This window comes from Phlebotomus papatasi, chromosome 2 (assembly GCF_024763615.1).
Source record: "Phlebotomus papatasi isolate M1 chromosome 2, Ppap_2.1, whole genome shotgun sequence".
Taxonomy (NCBI): Eukaryota; Metazoa; Arthropoda; class Insecta; order Diptera; family Psychodidae; genus Phlebotomus; species Phlebotomus papatasi.
In genome coordinates, this window is record NC_077223.1 from 56,896,960 (window position 1) to 56,915,305 (window position 18,346).

The 18,346-nt window shown below is 34.3% G+C and overlaps 2 protein-coding genes across 2 annotated transcripts in view; one reads left to right on the plus strand and one right to left on the minus strand.

The window, feature by feature from the left end:
• On the minus strand, positions 1 to 7,937 carry LOC129801831 (pre-mRNA-splicing factor syf1 homolog). The gene is made up of 3 exons (XM_055847188.1): positions 7,740 to 7,937; positions 6,078 to 7,656; positions 1 to 1,000 (listed from the first exon to the last, which is right to left on the minus strand). The coding sequence occupies exons 1-3, from the start codon at positions 7,776 to 7,778 to the stop codon at positions 51 to 53; spliced, it is 2,568 nt and encodes an 855-aa protein (XP_055703163.1). The 5' UTR covers positions 7,779 to 7,937; the 3' UTR covers positions 1 to 50.
• Positions 7,936 to 18,346, plus strand: part of LOC129801846 (arginine-hydroxylase NDUFAF5, mitochondrial) — an 11,721-nt gene continuing 1,310 nt past the window's right edge. The window contains exon 1 of the mRNA XM_055847212.1: positions 7,936 to 8,655. Coding sequence (XP_055703187.1) covers positions 7,936 to 8,655 — 720 coding nt within the window. The remainder of the gene's footprint in view (positions 8,656 to 18,346) is intronic.

Genomic DNA, 18,346 nt, shown 5'->3' on the forward strand with positions numbered 1-18,346 from the left:
TTTCAATACAAAAGACAAAAACGGATTTATTGAACATACTTTCTCACAAATCAATTCTCTTCTTCATCATCATCCTTCTTGAGCCCCCCAAATACTTTGGCTGGGATAGATTTCTGCTGAATTGGAATATTTACCTCTTCACCATCCCCTTCCTCTTCGTCGCTTTCATCCCCAATATCTATCTCATCAGGATTAACCACCTTTTCACCCTGTCCCGGAAGTCCCTGAGTTTCCCCTCGCACAAACATGATATTGCTACTGGCAGCTGCCTTGAGTCCATTGCTTTTGACTCCCTCAGCATTCATCTCAATGGCCTTTGCTTCTAACATTCGCATTCCATCTTTCGCACCTGGTGCCAAATCCGCAACTGTGCCCCCCGCTACCCCTGAATTCGTCATCTGGGCAGCCATCATGTTCACCTGCGTGTTGTACGTGGCCTGCACTGACCGTCGTATTCGCAGCATCTCCCTCATAGTATCCTCATTACCATGGCGTACTTCAAACTCTTTCCAAGCTCCCCAAAAGTCCATTGTGACACGCGGATCGCACATCTGACTGCAATGTGCATAGATTGCACGTGCCCTGTCCACTTCACCTAACTTCGTTTCCATCTCCGCAAATCGCATACACATCTCTCGGGCACTCTCTTCCGGTAACACTTCAATAGCCTTCTCATATATCTGTCTCGTTCTTGGTAATCCGTAAATTTCTGCTGCTTTCTTAATATAAATGTTGAACATTGACGCTTGCTCACTTGACTCTACTCCACTGGTACCTCTCTCGTACACAGCCATCGCATTTCTAGCAAGACCATGTTCCTCTTCGAGCTTAGCGTAAAGCAAATAGAAACATTTTGCATATTCTGGCGGACAAAATTCCAGGCATTGTTCAAAAAGATCGCGAGCTCTTTCGAGTTTGCTACCATCGTACCGTTGAAGAAATTTGGTCAGATATGTATTCCATATATCAAACACATAAGGCCACTTGAAAAGTGCGATACCTAGACAGGCAAATTAAGTATGGAAAAGATGTATTACTATCCATCCTAAACTTATATATAATTATTTATTGAGAATTGGGACTCATTCAGAATATCTAAGAATTTCAGGACCTTCAAAATGAATACATTAGGCGAAAACCCCCTAATCGGCACTTCTTTTCTAACCGTTATGCCCTAGACACACTTAGGACTTAAGTCGAGAGGCGACTTAGTGGAAAATGATGGAAATGCACTTTAACCATTATTTCTAATATAATTACGTTAAGCTGTCTCTCGGTTAATCCTCAGGTCTGTCAAGGCCCTTAGACTTTCGCTAAAGAACCATTATAAGGTTCATGAGCTTTGACATATTAAATTTTTAAAGACGATTGGGTCGCCGGTGATCCACAAAGATTGGATTATGAATATTAAAGTTATTAAGTATGATTCCTTATTAAAATGATCATACCTATTTTTTCTAATAATCACACAATTACATTTAGTACATAATCACAAGGTAAACGTTTGAAGAAAACCTAGGATGTTTCTTTATGAGGAACTGGGTCAGTAGGGGAAAGTACTCTCCCTTCGAACGTTCATTCCTTCGAATAATATGAATTTTCTTTAAGTTTTTCTAAGAGACTTACACATTTTTATTCAATATTAGTTAGCTTATTATCAATTGATAATTATGTGATAATTTAGTGTAAATCTCTTACGAAAAACAAAAGAAATTCAAATTATTCAAAGGCATGAACGTTCGGAAGGGAGAGCACTTTCCCCTAGATGTTTCATTGAGGCTATTTACACCGCCGCATTAGATTGAGATTGAATTGTCCCAAAATTGGATCTTGGAAAAATTCAATCTGAATCTAATATAACCTCAGTAACAGCTTAGATTTCTGCTTTCTATTAAGACTGAATTGTCCAAAAATCCGATTTTGGGAGAATTCAATATCAACCCAATGCGGCGCTGTAAATGACCCCATTGTTTATTTTAATCGGATTCATTTGAAACCGATTTTTCATCGATTATCTTATGCTTCGGTATCACTGTGCGACAGAATTTGGGTTTTTCTGGGTGTTTTTGACGAGAGTGCAAAAACTTGTTAGAGGGTTATTTAAGGATCTCAAATTTGAAATTCGTTTGTCCGGGTCACGTCTGGATATTTTTAAATATGCATTTTTAGTTTTTTGCTGTTTTCTAAAATTCAAAAATTTATATTTGCGGTTCTATTTATCCGGTGGTAGTCACATAAAGCTAAAATGACGCGTAATTTCATCCTCTATAACTCTTGTGAACCTATTAAGAACCTACAATGAAAACAAAGTGTGTTTTTTAAAGATTTTTTGAATAAGTGCACCCAAAATTGTGCATTTTTCTGTATTTTTTCCATGTTATAATAATTCTCCCAGTTAGATAAAACATTTTATATGCCAATTACTACGCCTAAAAGTGAGTAAATTTAATATTCTTCCATATTTTTTTAGTTTGAATTTTCTATCTTAATTCGTTTATTCACAATAATTTATTGAAAATAAAGTGCATTAAAATCTCTTATTATATATAATTATATTGGTATCTTTGTCTAACCTACTGAAGAGCATTCTCTTTTGCACTCTCACTTGCACATTTCATATAAAAAGATGTGAAATGAAAGAAAGAGACGTATTTAGAAATAGAGAAAGAAGAATAGTTGTTATCAGTGCCAAAGAGAATGCTACAAGTTCAAAAACGAGTAGTTTTGTGTTTCTTTCAGTTTTATTTAGTTTTAGATTTATTTCGACGAAAATTACGTAATCATGAGGTTAGAACCGATAATTGTAGGAAAAACTTTCAAAGGATAATAAAAAAAAATTAATTTTAAAAAGGGCTTTAATGCAGCGTTTTCCATGAATAACTGGTATGTAAAACGTAAAATAGATGCTTAACGATTATAAAACATAAATTTAATAATAAATATTTAAAATAACGCAATTAATATGCCTTTTTTGTAATAAAATTGTTTAAAATGTAAGTAAGACTGAAATCAATAGTTACTAATGATATTGTTTAAGTTATTAACTTGTATTATATCTAAACACACTTTATAAAACAGTAAAAATTATTAAGCTTCTACAGTTGTCAAAAACAAGATAAATAAATACCATCGGTTTTCTAAATTTGAAAAGAAAAAGTCAAAAAGTGTGAAATTGTGAAGGTTTTCTCTAATTGGCTAAGTGCTCGATTTTCGTTTGAACCTCAATTTCGAGGTTAAAAAACAATCTGAGAAAAAAGTTGCACATGGATGACAATGTAGCTAATAAAATTCTCTATCAAACCCACTAAGCAGATTTTTGGGGACAGTCCTAGTTTTCGAGATATTTTTGATTAAAGTTTTCTGACATATATGAGACTACAGCGCCCCTGGTGTCAGTTGTAGGAATTCAATCTGTCCAAAGGATTATCGGGCATGTAAAAGAGAACAAATGTTTCCATATTAAGAAATAAATCGGTTCAGCAGAATCGGAGATATAGGCATCCAAGTATCAAAAAACGGCAAAAACGGTTTTGCCTAGATTCCAGGCGCAAAACCCAAATGAAATCAAAATGATAAGTATTTTCGTAAATCATTTGACCCTAGCAATAGAAAAAATAGCATGAAAACCCAGGGACAAAATCGCTGTTGCACAGGGTAATGATATAGTTCAATTCCATTTAAACCCGTCGAGAAAATCCCAGTTTTAAAGCTGCCCCACATTCAAGGGTGCCCCACCTTCCCCTATCTGCTTAACTCATCTTCTAATAAGAAATATATTTGATATTCTTGACTGTTGATGAGCCCATTTTGAATGATTTGGTCCACCGTATCAGTTTTTTTGCTTTTCATAAAGGTTTTCAAAAAAAGGTAAAAAAAATTTGTAATTTTTATACGCGTATAAGAACATGATAAAAAAATGTTTAGCTGTTTTTTTAGTCTTTACCGACTTCACGATCCACTCTATTCATTATTTAACGTAAACCCCTTAAATAACGCAAGAACTTTACCGTTTGATTTTAATGTCAATGAAGCTCGTGAAGATATTCAACTTGGAAAATTGATGTTTTAATTTGTTACTCCATTAATATCAGTTGTTCTTTAAATTTGTAATGCCGCAAGGATTGGAGAGCATATCACAAGCTTTTTATTATCATTATTAATAACCCAGTTTTGATAAGAACATTATCATTATTTGTAAAAGGAGTCAATAATGCGTAACTTACTTTTAATTCGAGTATTCAAATGTGAAATTCATACCGAATCAATATTTTTCTTACGCTTTCGAAAAATAATGTTTAGGGTAAAAAGTGGAAAGCGAGACAGTTTGGAAAGTGGGACCAAGCAGTGTGGAATGTGAGACAACTCCCTAAAAACTTGATAATAAATCAATTAAATATTTCAATTTTCGATAAAAAGATTTTTAAACTTAATTTTCTGATTATTTGAAGTCGTTATTAAACAATCAAAATGAGATAAATCGCACAAAGGTGGAATGTTTCTCTCCATTTTATATTTGTGGGTCTGTCGAGTGTGCCCAATTCTGAGTCTGGCTATTAGAGTATTTTCCATCCTTGATGCATCTAAAGCATATGGAGGTCCTTTAATGTTGCCATGAAGCCATGAACTTCCCTCTGTAGCCATTCAGAATGTTTTAGATCAGAATGTTTTGAAATAATGGAGTTCATCCCTCTCCTGGGAATGTCAGTAAGTACATCCATTTAAAAGGTGAATAAAAAATATTTGTGAAATATTACATTTAAAGAGGAGAGAAAAGTGATTTAAATTCGTGTTGCATTCAAAACAAGTTTTATGAAATCTTGGACAAGTTGATTTTGTGAATGAATTTGGTGGTTTTGTGCAGTGAAATCATGTCAACTGTCAACAAGGAAGACAAAGATCCTTAAGTACCCGGGGAAATAGTTACAACGGGTCCCGGTCAAAATCCCGAACGCCAAAATCCTGAATTCTTAAAAGTGTCATAGCTACTCCCACGATTGTACCCACGCTTGATGGAGGCAAAGGGAAATCTTATGTCTTAGGAAATTATTCTACACATTATCCTGCATATATGTAATTTCATCCTTTTCAGGATTTTGAAAATTCGGGATTTTGGCTTTCGGGATTTTGGCCTTTTCAGGATTTTGAACATTCGGGATTTTGGCTTTCAGGATTTTGGCCTTTTCGGGATTTTGGCCTTTTCAGGATTTTGAACATTCAGGATTTTGGCTTTCGGGATTTTGGCCTTTTCGGGATTTTGGCCTTTTCAGGATTTTGAACATTCGGGATTTTGCCTTTCGGGATTTTGGCCTTTTCAGGATTTTGAACATTCGGGATTTTGGCTTTCGGGATTTTGGCCTTTTCAGGATTTTGGCTTTAGGGATTTTGCCTTTCGGGATTTTGGCCTTTTCGGGATTTTGGCTTTAGGGATTTTGGCCTTTTCGGGATTTTGGCGTTCGGGATTTTGGCTTTCGGGATTTTGGCTTTAGGGATTTTGGCCTTTTCGGGATTTTGACTTTAGGGATTTTGGCTTTCGGGATTTTGGCTTTAGGGATTTTGGCCTTTTCGGGATTTTGGCCTTTTCGGGAATTTACTTTCGGGATTTTGGCTTTAGGGATTTTGGCCTTTTCGTGATTTTGGCGTTCGGCATTTTGCCTTTCCGGGATTTTGGCCTTTTCAGGATTTTGGCGTTCGGGATTTTGGCGTTCGGGATTTTGACTTTAGGGATTTTGGCTGTAACCGATTTCGTATAATATTTTGTCATTATTATCACTATGTCCATGTCCAACTTTCCAAAAGTTTTTGTCCTACTTTCCAAAATTTTGTTCAACTTTTCAAAATGTATTGTTTTCTAATTTGATTGAATATTCTAATTAATTTCTTGAAAATTCTAATAAAAAACTGTTAAGATTCTGTTAGAATATTTCACAAGGAATCTCATGATACAAATTAAATTAAAATAATAAATATTTATTCGGCTTAAAAATGCAATGAACTTTTTCTTAAGTGTCTCCCTTTCCACAATTCACCCTATACGGTTATTTTCATTAAGGACTGGAATATATTAAAAAAAAACTTACCTTTTTCGTATGCTCTGAAAGCTTCTTCAAAATAATTATGCTCCTCTAGAAACATTCCGAAATTGATTATGATTTGTGGCGTACATATCCTGAGATCAATGATCCTATCGTAGACGGCTTTGCAAGACTTATATGTCCCGAAAGACTCCTCTAAATCTGCATACATTGACCAAACTTTGAGTGATTTGTATACACGCATCTGCACAGGTTCCTTTTCATCGTGGTAGGCTGCCCTTTTTTTCGGCATCGCTGTTGCCCTGTGCATAATCCCAAGGGCTCCATTGAAATTTTCCTGACGAATCTCCATCTCAGCCCATTCGCACCATACAGACGCCAAGTCGTCCACTTTAACATAATCCACCTGTGTGGCTTTCTCCATTACCACACGTGCATCGTCAATCTGGCCATTGGCTTCGTAAAATTTAGCAAATTCTACCCAAAGTGTATGAATTTTGCCCACTGCCAAACGAGGTTGTACAGTTTGCACGGCTTCCGTGAAAGTTTTGATGATTTCTGTGGGTTTTCCCTCAAAGAGTTTCACGCGTTTGTGCCATTCTGGCACATTGTGCGGATTCTGGCGCAACAGAACACTATTCAGGAGTAGCAAACGCCTCTCCATTAGATATTCAAATCGTGCAAAACGTATTTCAATGTTGACATCGGTATCTTCACCAGATGCACTTTCGGAAGCCTCTTCCATCCACTTTTTCAGATTTAACTCCTCAAATTGGGCATAGGCATCAAAGACCTGAGAAAAGTCTCTGACTGTTGTCACTGTCTGTATGGCTTCTTCATAGATGTCCCTTGCTCGTTCAAAAAGACCACTGCGCACATAGTAATCGGCCAGAGAGTTCCAGAGATGTCCCAACTGATCTGTGTACCGCCTCAAACCACCCCGAATGATCGCATCGACATTGAGAGAATGTACTTTATCCGGATTCTTACTGATGAGCTCACATAATTCATTCCACAGTTGATGATTGGATTTCCCATGTTTCGACACAAAATTTTCCATATCAACAACACTGGCCAACTGTTGAGCTGCCTCGTCCAGCCTATCAACACTAGTGAGATACTCAATATATTCCTCAGCATTCTCAGGGAATAGCTTAAGGTATCGCCTATAGACGCGCACTGCAGTTTCAGGGATGTTAAATCGTTGCAGAAAATCCAAATAAAGTGGCCAGATGCGATGGTGTTGAGTAATAGGGAGTGCTCTCAGAGCCCTATCAAAGATCTGTCTTGTACGTGTAATTTTGCACTGCATTGTCATGAAGGAACAGTAATCCATCCAGATCCTGGGCATTCTGTGCATAAACACTAAAGATCTTTCAAAGGCATTATTGACTTCTTCGTATACAGGATCAGTTATGCACCTTCCTCTCACTTGCTTCCGGCGGGTTTTTAGGTAATTGTACCAGATTTTGTAAGAACCAGGGAGTTCCTTAAGGGCTCTCTCGTACACAATATTAACCCCATATCGCGGTGCCTTCTTTTTATGATCAATGTATCTAAGCCAATGCTTCACTGAATAGGCATTCCGCAGGATTTCTTCTTCGAAAGGAACATCTTCTTCATCCTGAACATGAAAAAGTAAGGTTAGAATTTCAAAATCCCATCCAAACACAAATAAATATAATATTTCTGAGGTTTCATACTTACAACATCTATATCAATATTTAGGGATTCAGTTGGAGTCATTTTTTAAAGATTATATCGATCCTGAATTGAACACACAAAACTGAGAAACGTTTTTAGAATCTTTCTTAAATCCAAGCAATCCAAGCAAACAAGCATCAATTGATGGGATATTTTTTTAGTACAGAGCATTTGTTTTGGGAAATTTTGTATTGAGGTTATGTTTGCTGTGTTTTGTAATTTCAAGTGCTCCTATTCAAAGATGTATTTTACAATACAAAATAATCTTTTATCAGTTCTCTCAATGACAAGGGGTCCCCTAGGACTTCTCAAACACTTTAAGAACAATTTGCAATCGTGTCATTGTCCAAACACTCGAAAGTTCTCCTTTGACCCAGTCAACATCTTCGACCGCAATGCAAAGAGAATTCAACGCGAAAGAGCAGCAAATTCCCAAGATGTGGAATTGTATGACTACATCAAAGATGAAGTGGGATATAGGTTGGCAGACAGGGTGTTTGATGTGAAAAAGAAATTTAATGTGTGCGTAGACTTAGGTGCAAGTAGAGGATTCGTATCCAAGCACATATTGGCGGATACAGTGGAGCACCTAATTATGTGTGAAATGAGCCCCACGATGCTCAAACAGGCAGAATCAACTCCAGGAGTAAAAGTGACAAAGACCGAAGTGGATGAGGAGGTCTTTAGTGAGAATATAGCCGATGAATCAGTGGATTTGGTAATATCAAATTTAAGTCTGCACTGGATTAATGATCTACCCGGATGCTTTGTGAGAATTATGAAGTGTCTTAAGCCAGATGGGGTATTTATGGCAAGTCTATTTGGCGGTGAGACACTCTATGAACTCAGATCAGCACTGCATTTAGCAGAAATGGAGCGAAAAGGTGGAATTTCGCCCCATATCTCTCCATTTGCCCACGTAAGTATGCAATCTTATTAAATTACATGGGCGTACCCAGCTAGGGGCAAGGGGGGCAGCTGCCCCCTAGAAGCATCAAAGAAGACAAAAACAAATGAGAAGTAAAAAAAATATAGGGGAAACTGAGGCACCACCAAACATGGGGTACCACCAAACAATGCAATTCTAAATCGGATATTGGATATATCAGAGGATAAGACCGATAGGAATTTATATGCACTATAGGGATGCTTATCCACTGAAGGAATGGTCGAGATAGTCCAAGTAGTTTAGAAATAAAAATTACTGTTTGATGGTACCCCGTGTTTGGTGGTGCCCCAGTTTCCACTATTTGGTCAGAAAAAAAAGTTTGTTCAGTAAAAAAAAATACAACAAATTCTTCCAAAATCAGGATTAATTTTTCAACCCATAATGATCAAGGGGTAACTCATATTGAGAAATCCTAGTCAATTGTCCGAGAAACGCTTCGCGAAACCCGAGAAACCCAATTTCTGCATCGCGAAACAAGGGAAACCCAAAAATTGCATCGCGAAAACCGAAAAACCCAATTTCTGCATCGCGAAACCCGAGAAACCCAATTTCTGCATCGCCAAACCCGAGAAACCCAAAAATTGCATCGCGAAACCCGAGAAACCCAAAAATTGCATCGCGAAACCCGAGAAACCCAATTTCTGCATCGCGAAACCCGAGAAACCCAAAAATTGCATCGCGAAACCCGAGAAACCCAAAAATTGCATCGCAAAACCCGAGAAACCCAAAAATTGCATCGCGAAACCCGAGAAACCCAATTTCTGCATCGCAAGAGTACTCTATTAATTGCAATAGAGAGTACGGGAGACTGGGGCAAAAAGTCACAAATCGAAAAATTCAAAATTCAATATCTTCCAAGGTAAAAAACATAGTGGCTCAACTTTTTTTCTATTGATAGCCGCCATAGACCTTCTTTAATGTCGTAAGTTTCTTAGAATTCGAACAAGGAATTTAGAAGATAAAAAATATCGAAATTTTTAGTCCTATTTTTGAAATATTTTCCTTGCAGAAGATAACAATTATTACCTACTTATTTTCCAAAATTGATGCACTGGTGAATATTTTCTAAATAATTTGGATTCTTTGAATACGAATCCGCTATCTATTTTAGAATTTCACAAAAGTTCTTTTCTCCAGAAATTCTTTTATTACAAATGGCCACTTGGGGTAAAAAGTAACAAAAGGTATAGAGCAAAAAGTGACAAAAAAGCGAAGCAAAATTTCTGATGTCTCACCGCGAAAAGAAACGTCATTATCATGTTCCGCCCCTTGTTGTTTTCATTGGTCAAACGATTTGCAGTCTTTTGTGTGTGTTTCTTTTTCTAAAATAGCTTGAAAAGCGCTTTTCTCGTTTTCTCACTTTTCTCGCAGAGAAAACGGTGTTTTACAAAGGTGTAGATGAATAAATTTTCTATGAAAATATGTCCTCTAGTTATTTTTTCAGATTTACGGAAGCCCGTAATGAAACGAATCAAAATACAGTAGACTCTTCGTTATCCGGCTGACTGGGGGACAAAATGACATTTAGGTTTTTTGAATGATCAACGGTTTTTCTATTTTGTGCAGTGTGAATTTATTTTCTGTCTGACAAAGAAAAAGAAAATTTTCTTCATGGTGTGCTTATGTTTCATTTTTTATCACAATTAGGTGGACGCAAAGTCACAAACATCTCACAAAAATCCTATTGTAACGCGCTATTAAGACATTGTTGATGAAATAAATTATCTATCTATCTATGTATTAAAAACTTCGATACAATGTTAATACAGTAGACTCTCACTCAATCGTCTCTTTTTCAATCGGGCAACAAATTTTGTTGACAATTTTCACGTTTAATTATGAAGCTAATTTGTTCAAATTCGCTGTAGTTCTTCCTATTTTATCGTGATCATTTCTAATTGAGCGCTTTTTGTGGAATTTACAAAGGCTTTGACGCCCAAATCTATCTAAACCGGACGCTAAACCGGATGACATTTTGCCCCATATTCCCGATTGAGAGAGAGTCTACTGTAATACTTTAATTCACTCTGGACAAACTTCATGTTTAGTGAAAATAATTGTGAATATATCAACCACCAGTGTTTGGCAGCTGTCACCCGGATAACGAAGTGCCGGATAACGAAGAGTTGAGTGTATGATAATACACCCAATGTCTGGTACTATTTGCCCCAGTATTTTAGAGAATGGTCACAAAATTACCTTTTAGAAATCGGCTCGATAAACGTATTTCCTTACAAAATAGAGGAAAATTACTTTCACAAAGTTGTAGAACGGTAAATTTCCTATAAAACTGCACTAATTAGAAATTTTTGAAGCGATCGAGTACTTTGTAAAAAAATAAAATATCTGTTTTGTGACTTTTTGCCCCAGTCTCCCCTATAAGAAAATCTCTCCAAAAAATCATATTTCCGGGGTTTCCTATTGAAGCATTTGCAAACACTTTAGAAAAACCATTTTTGTTGACGAAATAGGTAATTATTTCATTTGAAAATTTCACATAGCGTTAACAATAAAGATTAGCACTTAATTTAACTAAAATTAGCCAGAAATATGACATAAATATTAAACAAAACGAATAAACAGCAGTCACCTTATTATGGTTTTCATTGGAAAGCATCGAAAGCATGGTCGATTGATGAAAAATTCGATGGTGAAAAGGTACACTTTTAATTTTTCTGAGAAATTAACAAATTAAAATTTGTGAATATGAATGGTTTTTCGCTTTATTTGGAGCAAAATTAACTAAATAATGAAACTGAGGTATAGAAAATATATAAATATAATAATTTAGTACTGTATTTATCATGAAAACAGTGACGTTTCCATTTGGAGTAGCGAAAAATTTCCATTTGGAACAGGTTTTGAATTAGCTTAATTTACCCTATCATGAAACGAAATGTTAAGACCAATGCTCCATATAAAGTTTAAAAAAAAATATATTATATAAGCTCCAAAACATTATTTCATGTTTTTGAATATGCCAATTGGAATATTAGTGATTCATTTTACCGTATCTAAATTTGCGCGTTTATTATCAGAATAAAGATAGATGTAATAGTAAAAATGCACTGTGTTCTACAGATCGGGAGGGACTTAATCAAGTGTTTCACGGATAGTTGATTCTATAGATTAAATATGAACTAAAAGGAATGTTTTATTTACTGTATAGTAATTTAGTAAAAAGTAGCGAATAATTTCTAAAAATTAATTTTATTTTTGGCCAATAATCACCTTTATGCGGATGACCTGCAGATTTATGTCAAGGGTGATCCCTCAAACCCCTCACAATACCTTTGAACTTCTGAATTTAAATCTGTCTAGAGTAGAGCACTGGTCGTCCACTAACGGACTTCTCTTGAATCCTAAAAAATCACAAGCCTTGATAATTTCTAAAAGGTCTTCCACCATTCCTTACTATCCCTTACTCCTTCACGGACAAATCATTCCATATGTTGATCAGGTGAAAAACCATGGGATTGTTTTTAATAAAACATTGTTTTGGTCCAAGGTATTTTGACCTTATCATTTCACACAACAAATCATAACATTGCTCTATCAGGTACGACGCATCGGGAGGGGAAGTGATTTGGTGACGTCAGTGTAAATCGAGCGAATCGAGAATTTACAGTGTAGCAATTGTTCCATTTGTCGTCAGTTAACTTGCTAAGCTATTTTTTTTTCTCTGTTCGTGAATAAAATGTGCAAATTGGTGGAAATTTTATGCAGGAATGGCTACCATCAGGATATTAAACGATAAAGGTGAGTTGTAAAGAGTGGAAAAGACCAAAACCATCAAGTGATAATGTTTTTTTTTGTTCAGGAAATCCAGAGAAAAGTGGCTAAAGGAGTGTTTGTGTTGCGACTGTGATTCTCCACAATCAACAGCCAAGCCAGCAAGTCCAGGATCATGAGGAAGCTGGTGGTATTCCTCCAAGACCACTCCAACAGGAAGGTTCAAAAGTGGAAGCTGCGATAAAGCAAATTCTGTGAGAAATAAGCATAAGAAAATCTCCTATTTGCCAATAATTTCTCCCGGAAAGAAGACTTTCACAGTCTAATAAATTTTTGATCAAATGAGCAGATTCGAAGATCTATTGGACTTCGAGGAAGGAGTAGGAAGGTATGATCTTAAATAAATCAATTTTCTGTAAATCATAGTGAATAAATTTGCGAAAATTTGTACAAAAGAAGTGTATATTTTTTTTTCTTTTCTAATATATTCTTTCTATCTTTGCAGATTTCCTCAAACTACTTTCAAATATTTCAATTTAAACCCACCAAATACTGCAAAAATCAGCAAAGAATATTTTCAAAATTTCAACACTCTGTATTAAAATTTATTTAGTGTTTTCCTGAGTGATTGCTAAGGAAAGAGTTAAAAGTGATCGATCATGCTCATCACCAAGATAATCAAGATAATCCTTAGAAATAAACGGAAATAAATCACCAAGGAAATAATTTTAGAAAGATGAAAGATCTCAATAAATTAATTCACATAGCAGATAAAAGTAATTTAAGACTTGTGAAATTGTTAATTTTCAAAAAGGAGCAATTTTTGTAGTCTGATTTCAAAAACTGTTTCTAATATTTTCTAGTTTTAGGCTACACCAACATATTTTTGTATTCAATAATTTTTATATTAAAAAATATAGGAGTTTAATATCACAATTTTCTTTAAATAAAAGTTTCTGTAATCGAAATTTGTAAAATGGAATAAACTTTTGCAAAAAAAAAAATTGAATAGTGATATGAAATAAAGAATCCACAGTCTTTTACTTCAGCAGCAGCAATAGTAAGTTAACTCTTTCGTATCTTTTGGGACGACTCTGAGTACCCAAAGCAGCATATGAATGTTCTGTGAAAAACAATGTTTTTAAATTATTCAGAACTGATAAAAATTCTATTCTTGTGGATGATTACAAACTATACGGATGTCCAAATGTAAGATATTTTTTGTAGAACCTTAATTAATTCCTGAGCTTAGATATTTTTCATTAAAAAATGCTGCAAGCCAATTTCACCATTTTTTAATCAAAAATATCTAAGCTCAGGAATTAATTGAGGTCCTACAAAAAATATTTTACATTTGGACATCCTTATAGTTTGTAATCATCCACAAGAAAATAAATTTTTATCAGTTTTGAATAATCAAAAACATTGTTTTTCACAGAACATTCATATGCTGCTTTGGGTACTCAGAGTCCCAAAAGAGATGAAAGAGTTAAATAGTTCTTTCGTTTAAGATAAATTACATTTCTCGTTTATCTTATAGATTGGCTGAAAAATTCTGTAAATACATGAAAGAAACTTAAAAAGATATCAATACCAATTATTTTCTTTTAAAGAATCTTCTATTACTTAAACGCACTTGACCAAATTTTTCTTGAATAATTCTAAATAAACCATTGCAGAAATGTTTTTCCGAAAGTTCTCTAAAATACGTCAAGTTCCTCCAAATTTTTTTTACGTGTTCTAACAAATATCAACGTCCGATAACAAGAAACAAAGAACTTAATATATTCAAAAGCAATTTATTTATTAAGTACTTTTACTTTTTAATATAAAAATTATTGAATACAAAAATATGTTGGTGTAGCCTAAAACTAGAAAATATTAGAAACAGTTTTTGAAATCAGACTACAAAAATTGCTCCTTTTTGAAAATTAACAATTTCACAAGTCTTAAATTACTTTTATCTGCTATGTGAATTAATTTATTGAGATCTTTCATCTTTCTAAAATTATTTCCTTGGTGATTTATTTCCGTTTATTTCTAAGGATTATCTTGATTATCTTGGTGATGAGCATGATCGATCACTTTTAACTCTTTCCTTAGCAATCACTCAGGAAAACACTAAATAAATTTTAATACAGAGTGTTGAAATTTTGAAAATATTCTTTGCTGATTTTTGCAGTATTTGGTGGGTTTAAATTGAAATATTTGAAAGTAGTTTGAGGAAATCTGCAAAGATAGAAAGAATATATTAGAAAAGAAAAAAAAATATACACTTCTTTTGTACAAATTTTCGCAAATTTATTCACTATGATTTACAGAAAATTGATTTATTTAAGATCATACCTTCCTACTCCTTCCTCGAAGTCTAATAGATCTTCGAATCTGCTCATTTGATCAAAAATTTATTAGACTGTGAAAGTCTTCTTTCCGGGAGAAATTATTGGCAAATAGGAGATTTTCTTATGCTTATTTCTCACAGAATTTGCTTTATCGCAGCTTCCACTTTTGAACCTTCCTGTTGGAGTGGTCTTGGAGGAATACCACCAGCTTCCTCATGATCCTGGACTTGCTGGCTTGGCTGTTGATTGTGCAATTTGCACATTTTATTCACGAACAGAGAAAAAAATAGCTTAGCAAGTTAACTGACGACAAATGGAACAATTGCTACACTGTAAATTCTCGATTCGCTCGATTTACACTGACGTCACCAAATCACTTCCCCTCCCGATGCGTCGTACCTGATAGAGCAATGTTATGATTTGTTGTGTGAAATGATAAGGTCAAAATACCTTGGTTTTGGTCTGATTATGCTACTTCAATTTGCCGTAAAGTTAATTAATCCCTATACACCCTTCGACGCTACCGGGACATCACCCCCTATGGCACTCGCATGCCCCTCTAACGAGCGCTGCTTCTCCCTTTTTTCTCTTATGGAGCTGAGCTGTTCTTTTTGACGGATAGTGAGACGATCCATAGATTAATAGTTGCCTTTAATAACTGCATAAGGTACATTTGTGCTCTGGGTCCCAGTGATCACATTACTCCGCATAGGGACGTGTTTGTCGGATGCGACTTGCCATCCTTCCTTCAGATGCGTGCCCTTGTTTACCTGCACCGCCTAATATCGACGGGATCCTCGGAATACCTGGCTGCCCTTTTGATGAGGGGGGGTTCGGAGAGGGTTCGGGGGTTCATTGTGCCAAGGGCGGAGCAGGACACATTTTATAAAACGTTATTCATCAGGGGAGTTTCACTATATAACTCTCTTCCTCGTGAGGCTCGTACGGCACCACGGGGAATTCAGAGGCACTTCCAGACTGGGCTTGACCAGTGACATTTTTTTTCTTTCTCAATTCTTAGCTTATCTATCTTTTCTTTTACTGTTTCTTTCTTCTTTCTCTTTTAAAATTCTCTTTTCTTTTGTATATTTGGTTGTCACGCATTTGTAAGAGGGTTGTACCCTGTTTGTAGTGGTTTTTAAATAAATTGAAATTGAAACTGAAAAAGAATATGGGAGAGAATGTACTGGTCCGAGGAATACTTACGATCGTTCCTTATCAATACCTACAAATTGGCATACACTGAAAGAAATCCGAAAAAGTTGAAATAACATTCCGGAAATGTTAATTTTACCCTGCAGTAATGATCCGAAATCGGTGTAAATATTACCCTTTTTAGGTGTATTATGGGTTGAAGTTACTCTTATGTCATGTTGATTTTACCCTCAAAAGGTGTAAAATTAACATTAAAAAATGTTGATATATTTTTACACCTAAAAAGTGTTAAAGTTATGAGGAAAAAAAGTTAATCGCACCCTCTTTTTTTTCTCAGTGTAGGCTACACAGTAAAAAATTGTGTAAAATTTTACTACTATAATAGTGCAAAATCGACCATTTTAGTTGTTTACTTTAAAATTGTTTAAAAAATGCATAACATTTTGGTAATTTATTGTCACGTGATTGAAAATTACCACTATTATAGTTGAAAAATTTTCAACAATGTTGTTTAATTTGAAAATGTGTAAAATTTTAACACTATAATAGTGTGAAATCGGATAAATTAATTATTTAATTGCGATTTGTGTAAAATTTCTCACTGTTATAATCATAAAAAATTTTCAATAATGCTTCGTGATTTAAAACTGTTTGACAAATTCTAAAAATTACTATTATAGTATGATTATAGTTTATCACATTATTATTGTGTGAAAAAATACACAACTTTATGGTATTTTTTGTCACATGATCAAAACTATTATAGTTTGATCATAATTTTTCACACTATTATAGTGTAGAGTCTTAGGTATTGCAAACAAATTTGTTGAATTTTTAAACAAAAGTTGTAGAATTGTGAGACAAAAGTTGTTGAATTTAAAAAAAAAAAAATTTGTTGAATTTTGAAATAAAAGTTGTTGAATGTTTTAAACAAAAGTTGTTGAATTTTGAGACAAAAGTTGTTGAATTTTCAAACAAAAGTTGTTAAAAATTGTTGAATTTCCAATTAAGACTTATACTTCAGTCGAGATGCTTTTCATTGGGCAAAAGTCATATAGAACATCAAATATTTATATGCATAATAAGTATATCGTGAAGATCCGAGCATCAGATGTAATCATTTCGCATTAGGGGGGATCCCGAGTACAGGAAAAACCAATAGAAATGTCTAAAAAGACAAAAAAATTGAAAATCTTCTAAATTAAATGAAAATTCAACATAAACCAGAATTCAACAATTTTTGAATTTACAAATAAAAATTCAACAATTTTTAAATTCAACAATTCCAAATTCAACATCTTGAAATTCAACAACTTTAAATTAAACACATTTAAATTAAACACTTTCCAAATTTAACACTATAATAGTGGTGTGAAAGATTACACACTATAATAGTGTTTATTTTTTTTGCTGTGTAATCTATGATGAAAAGTAGGACCAGCTTGTACACTGCTGGCAATAATCATAGCTCCACTTTTTCATACTGGAAAAACTTTGTAAAAAAATTTTTTTTAGAAAAAAATAAAAACATCATTTGAAGGTATTTTCATACCGATATGAAAAATTGCCATTTGAATTTCATACCGTTAGAACTGTGAGTACTGTGATAGAACCTTTATCAAAATGGCGATTTTCGGGTGGCAATAATTATAGCTCCACTCAATAAATTTGGCTCCAGGCTATTTATTTTAAATCAGTGTAGGTAAATATCTTTTAGTAAATTAATTAATAACTTTATTAAGCTAATTAGAATCATTTTTATAAAGTTTTTCATGAATTTTGCTAAAATTTTGCAAGAAAAATGTTTAACGAACAAAAATAAGGGATTAATTAAGGTCTTGAAAGGGATGGAAATTGATAACCAAAAAATTTCCATAAAAATGACAAGATCCTATCATCTTCCATCCTAATTTGTCCATATAGCCGACATATATGGATTTTAAATCATTCCCAGGGCTAAAAATCTTCTTTTGTTAGAGGCAAAAGTGTGCAATTTTCCGTGTTTGAGTCGAAAAAAATAAGTTTTCTACCTAAATTTGATGTAAAACAATGCTGACTGCTTAGTCTCATCATGTCTTGTTGATTTTGTCGCAAACCAGAAGCCCAAGTGACTAAGGGAGTCTTTAGAATACTGGAACAAAAAATTATCAAAAAGAAGCTTTTTGCAGTTTGATGAATAGAAGGTGTTTTACCTAATTTAAGTGGTACAAAATTATTTTTTTCGAATAAAAAAATTGATAGGTCTTGTCTTAACTTGTTTTCTGTCTGAAAAAATAATTTTAAACCACTTAAATGACGTAAAACACCTTCTATTCATCAAACTGCAAAAAGCTTCTTTTTGATAATTTTTTATTTCAGTATTTTGGAGACCACCTTAGTCACTTGGAATTCTGGTTTGGGGCAGAATCAACAGGACATGATGAGACTAAGCA

Coding starts and splice junctions, on each gene's coding strand:
- LOC129801831 (XM_055847188.1), bottom strand. CDS start 7,778: ATGACTCCAACTGAATCCCTAAATATTGATATAGATGTT. Junction 7,657..7,739: donor TAAATATTGATATAGATGTT/GTAAGTATGAAA, acceptor TTTCATGTTCAG/GATGAAGAAGATGTTCCTTT. Junction 1,001..6,077: donor TTTCAGAGCATACGAAAAAG/GTAAGTTTTTTT, acceptor TTGCCTGTCTAG/GTATCGCACTTTTCAAGTGG.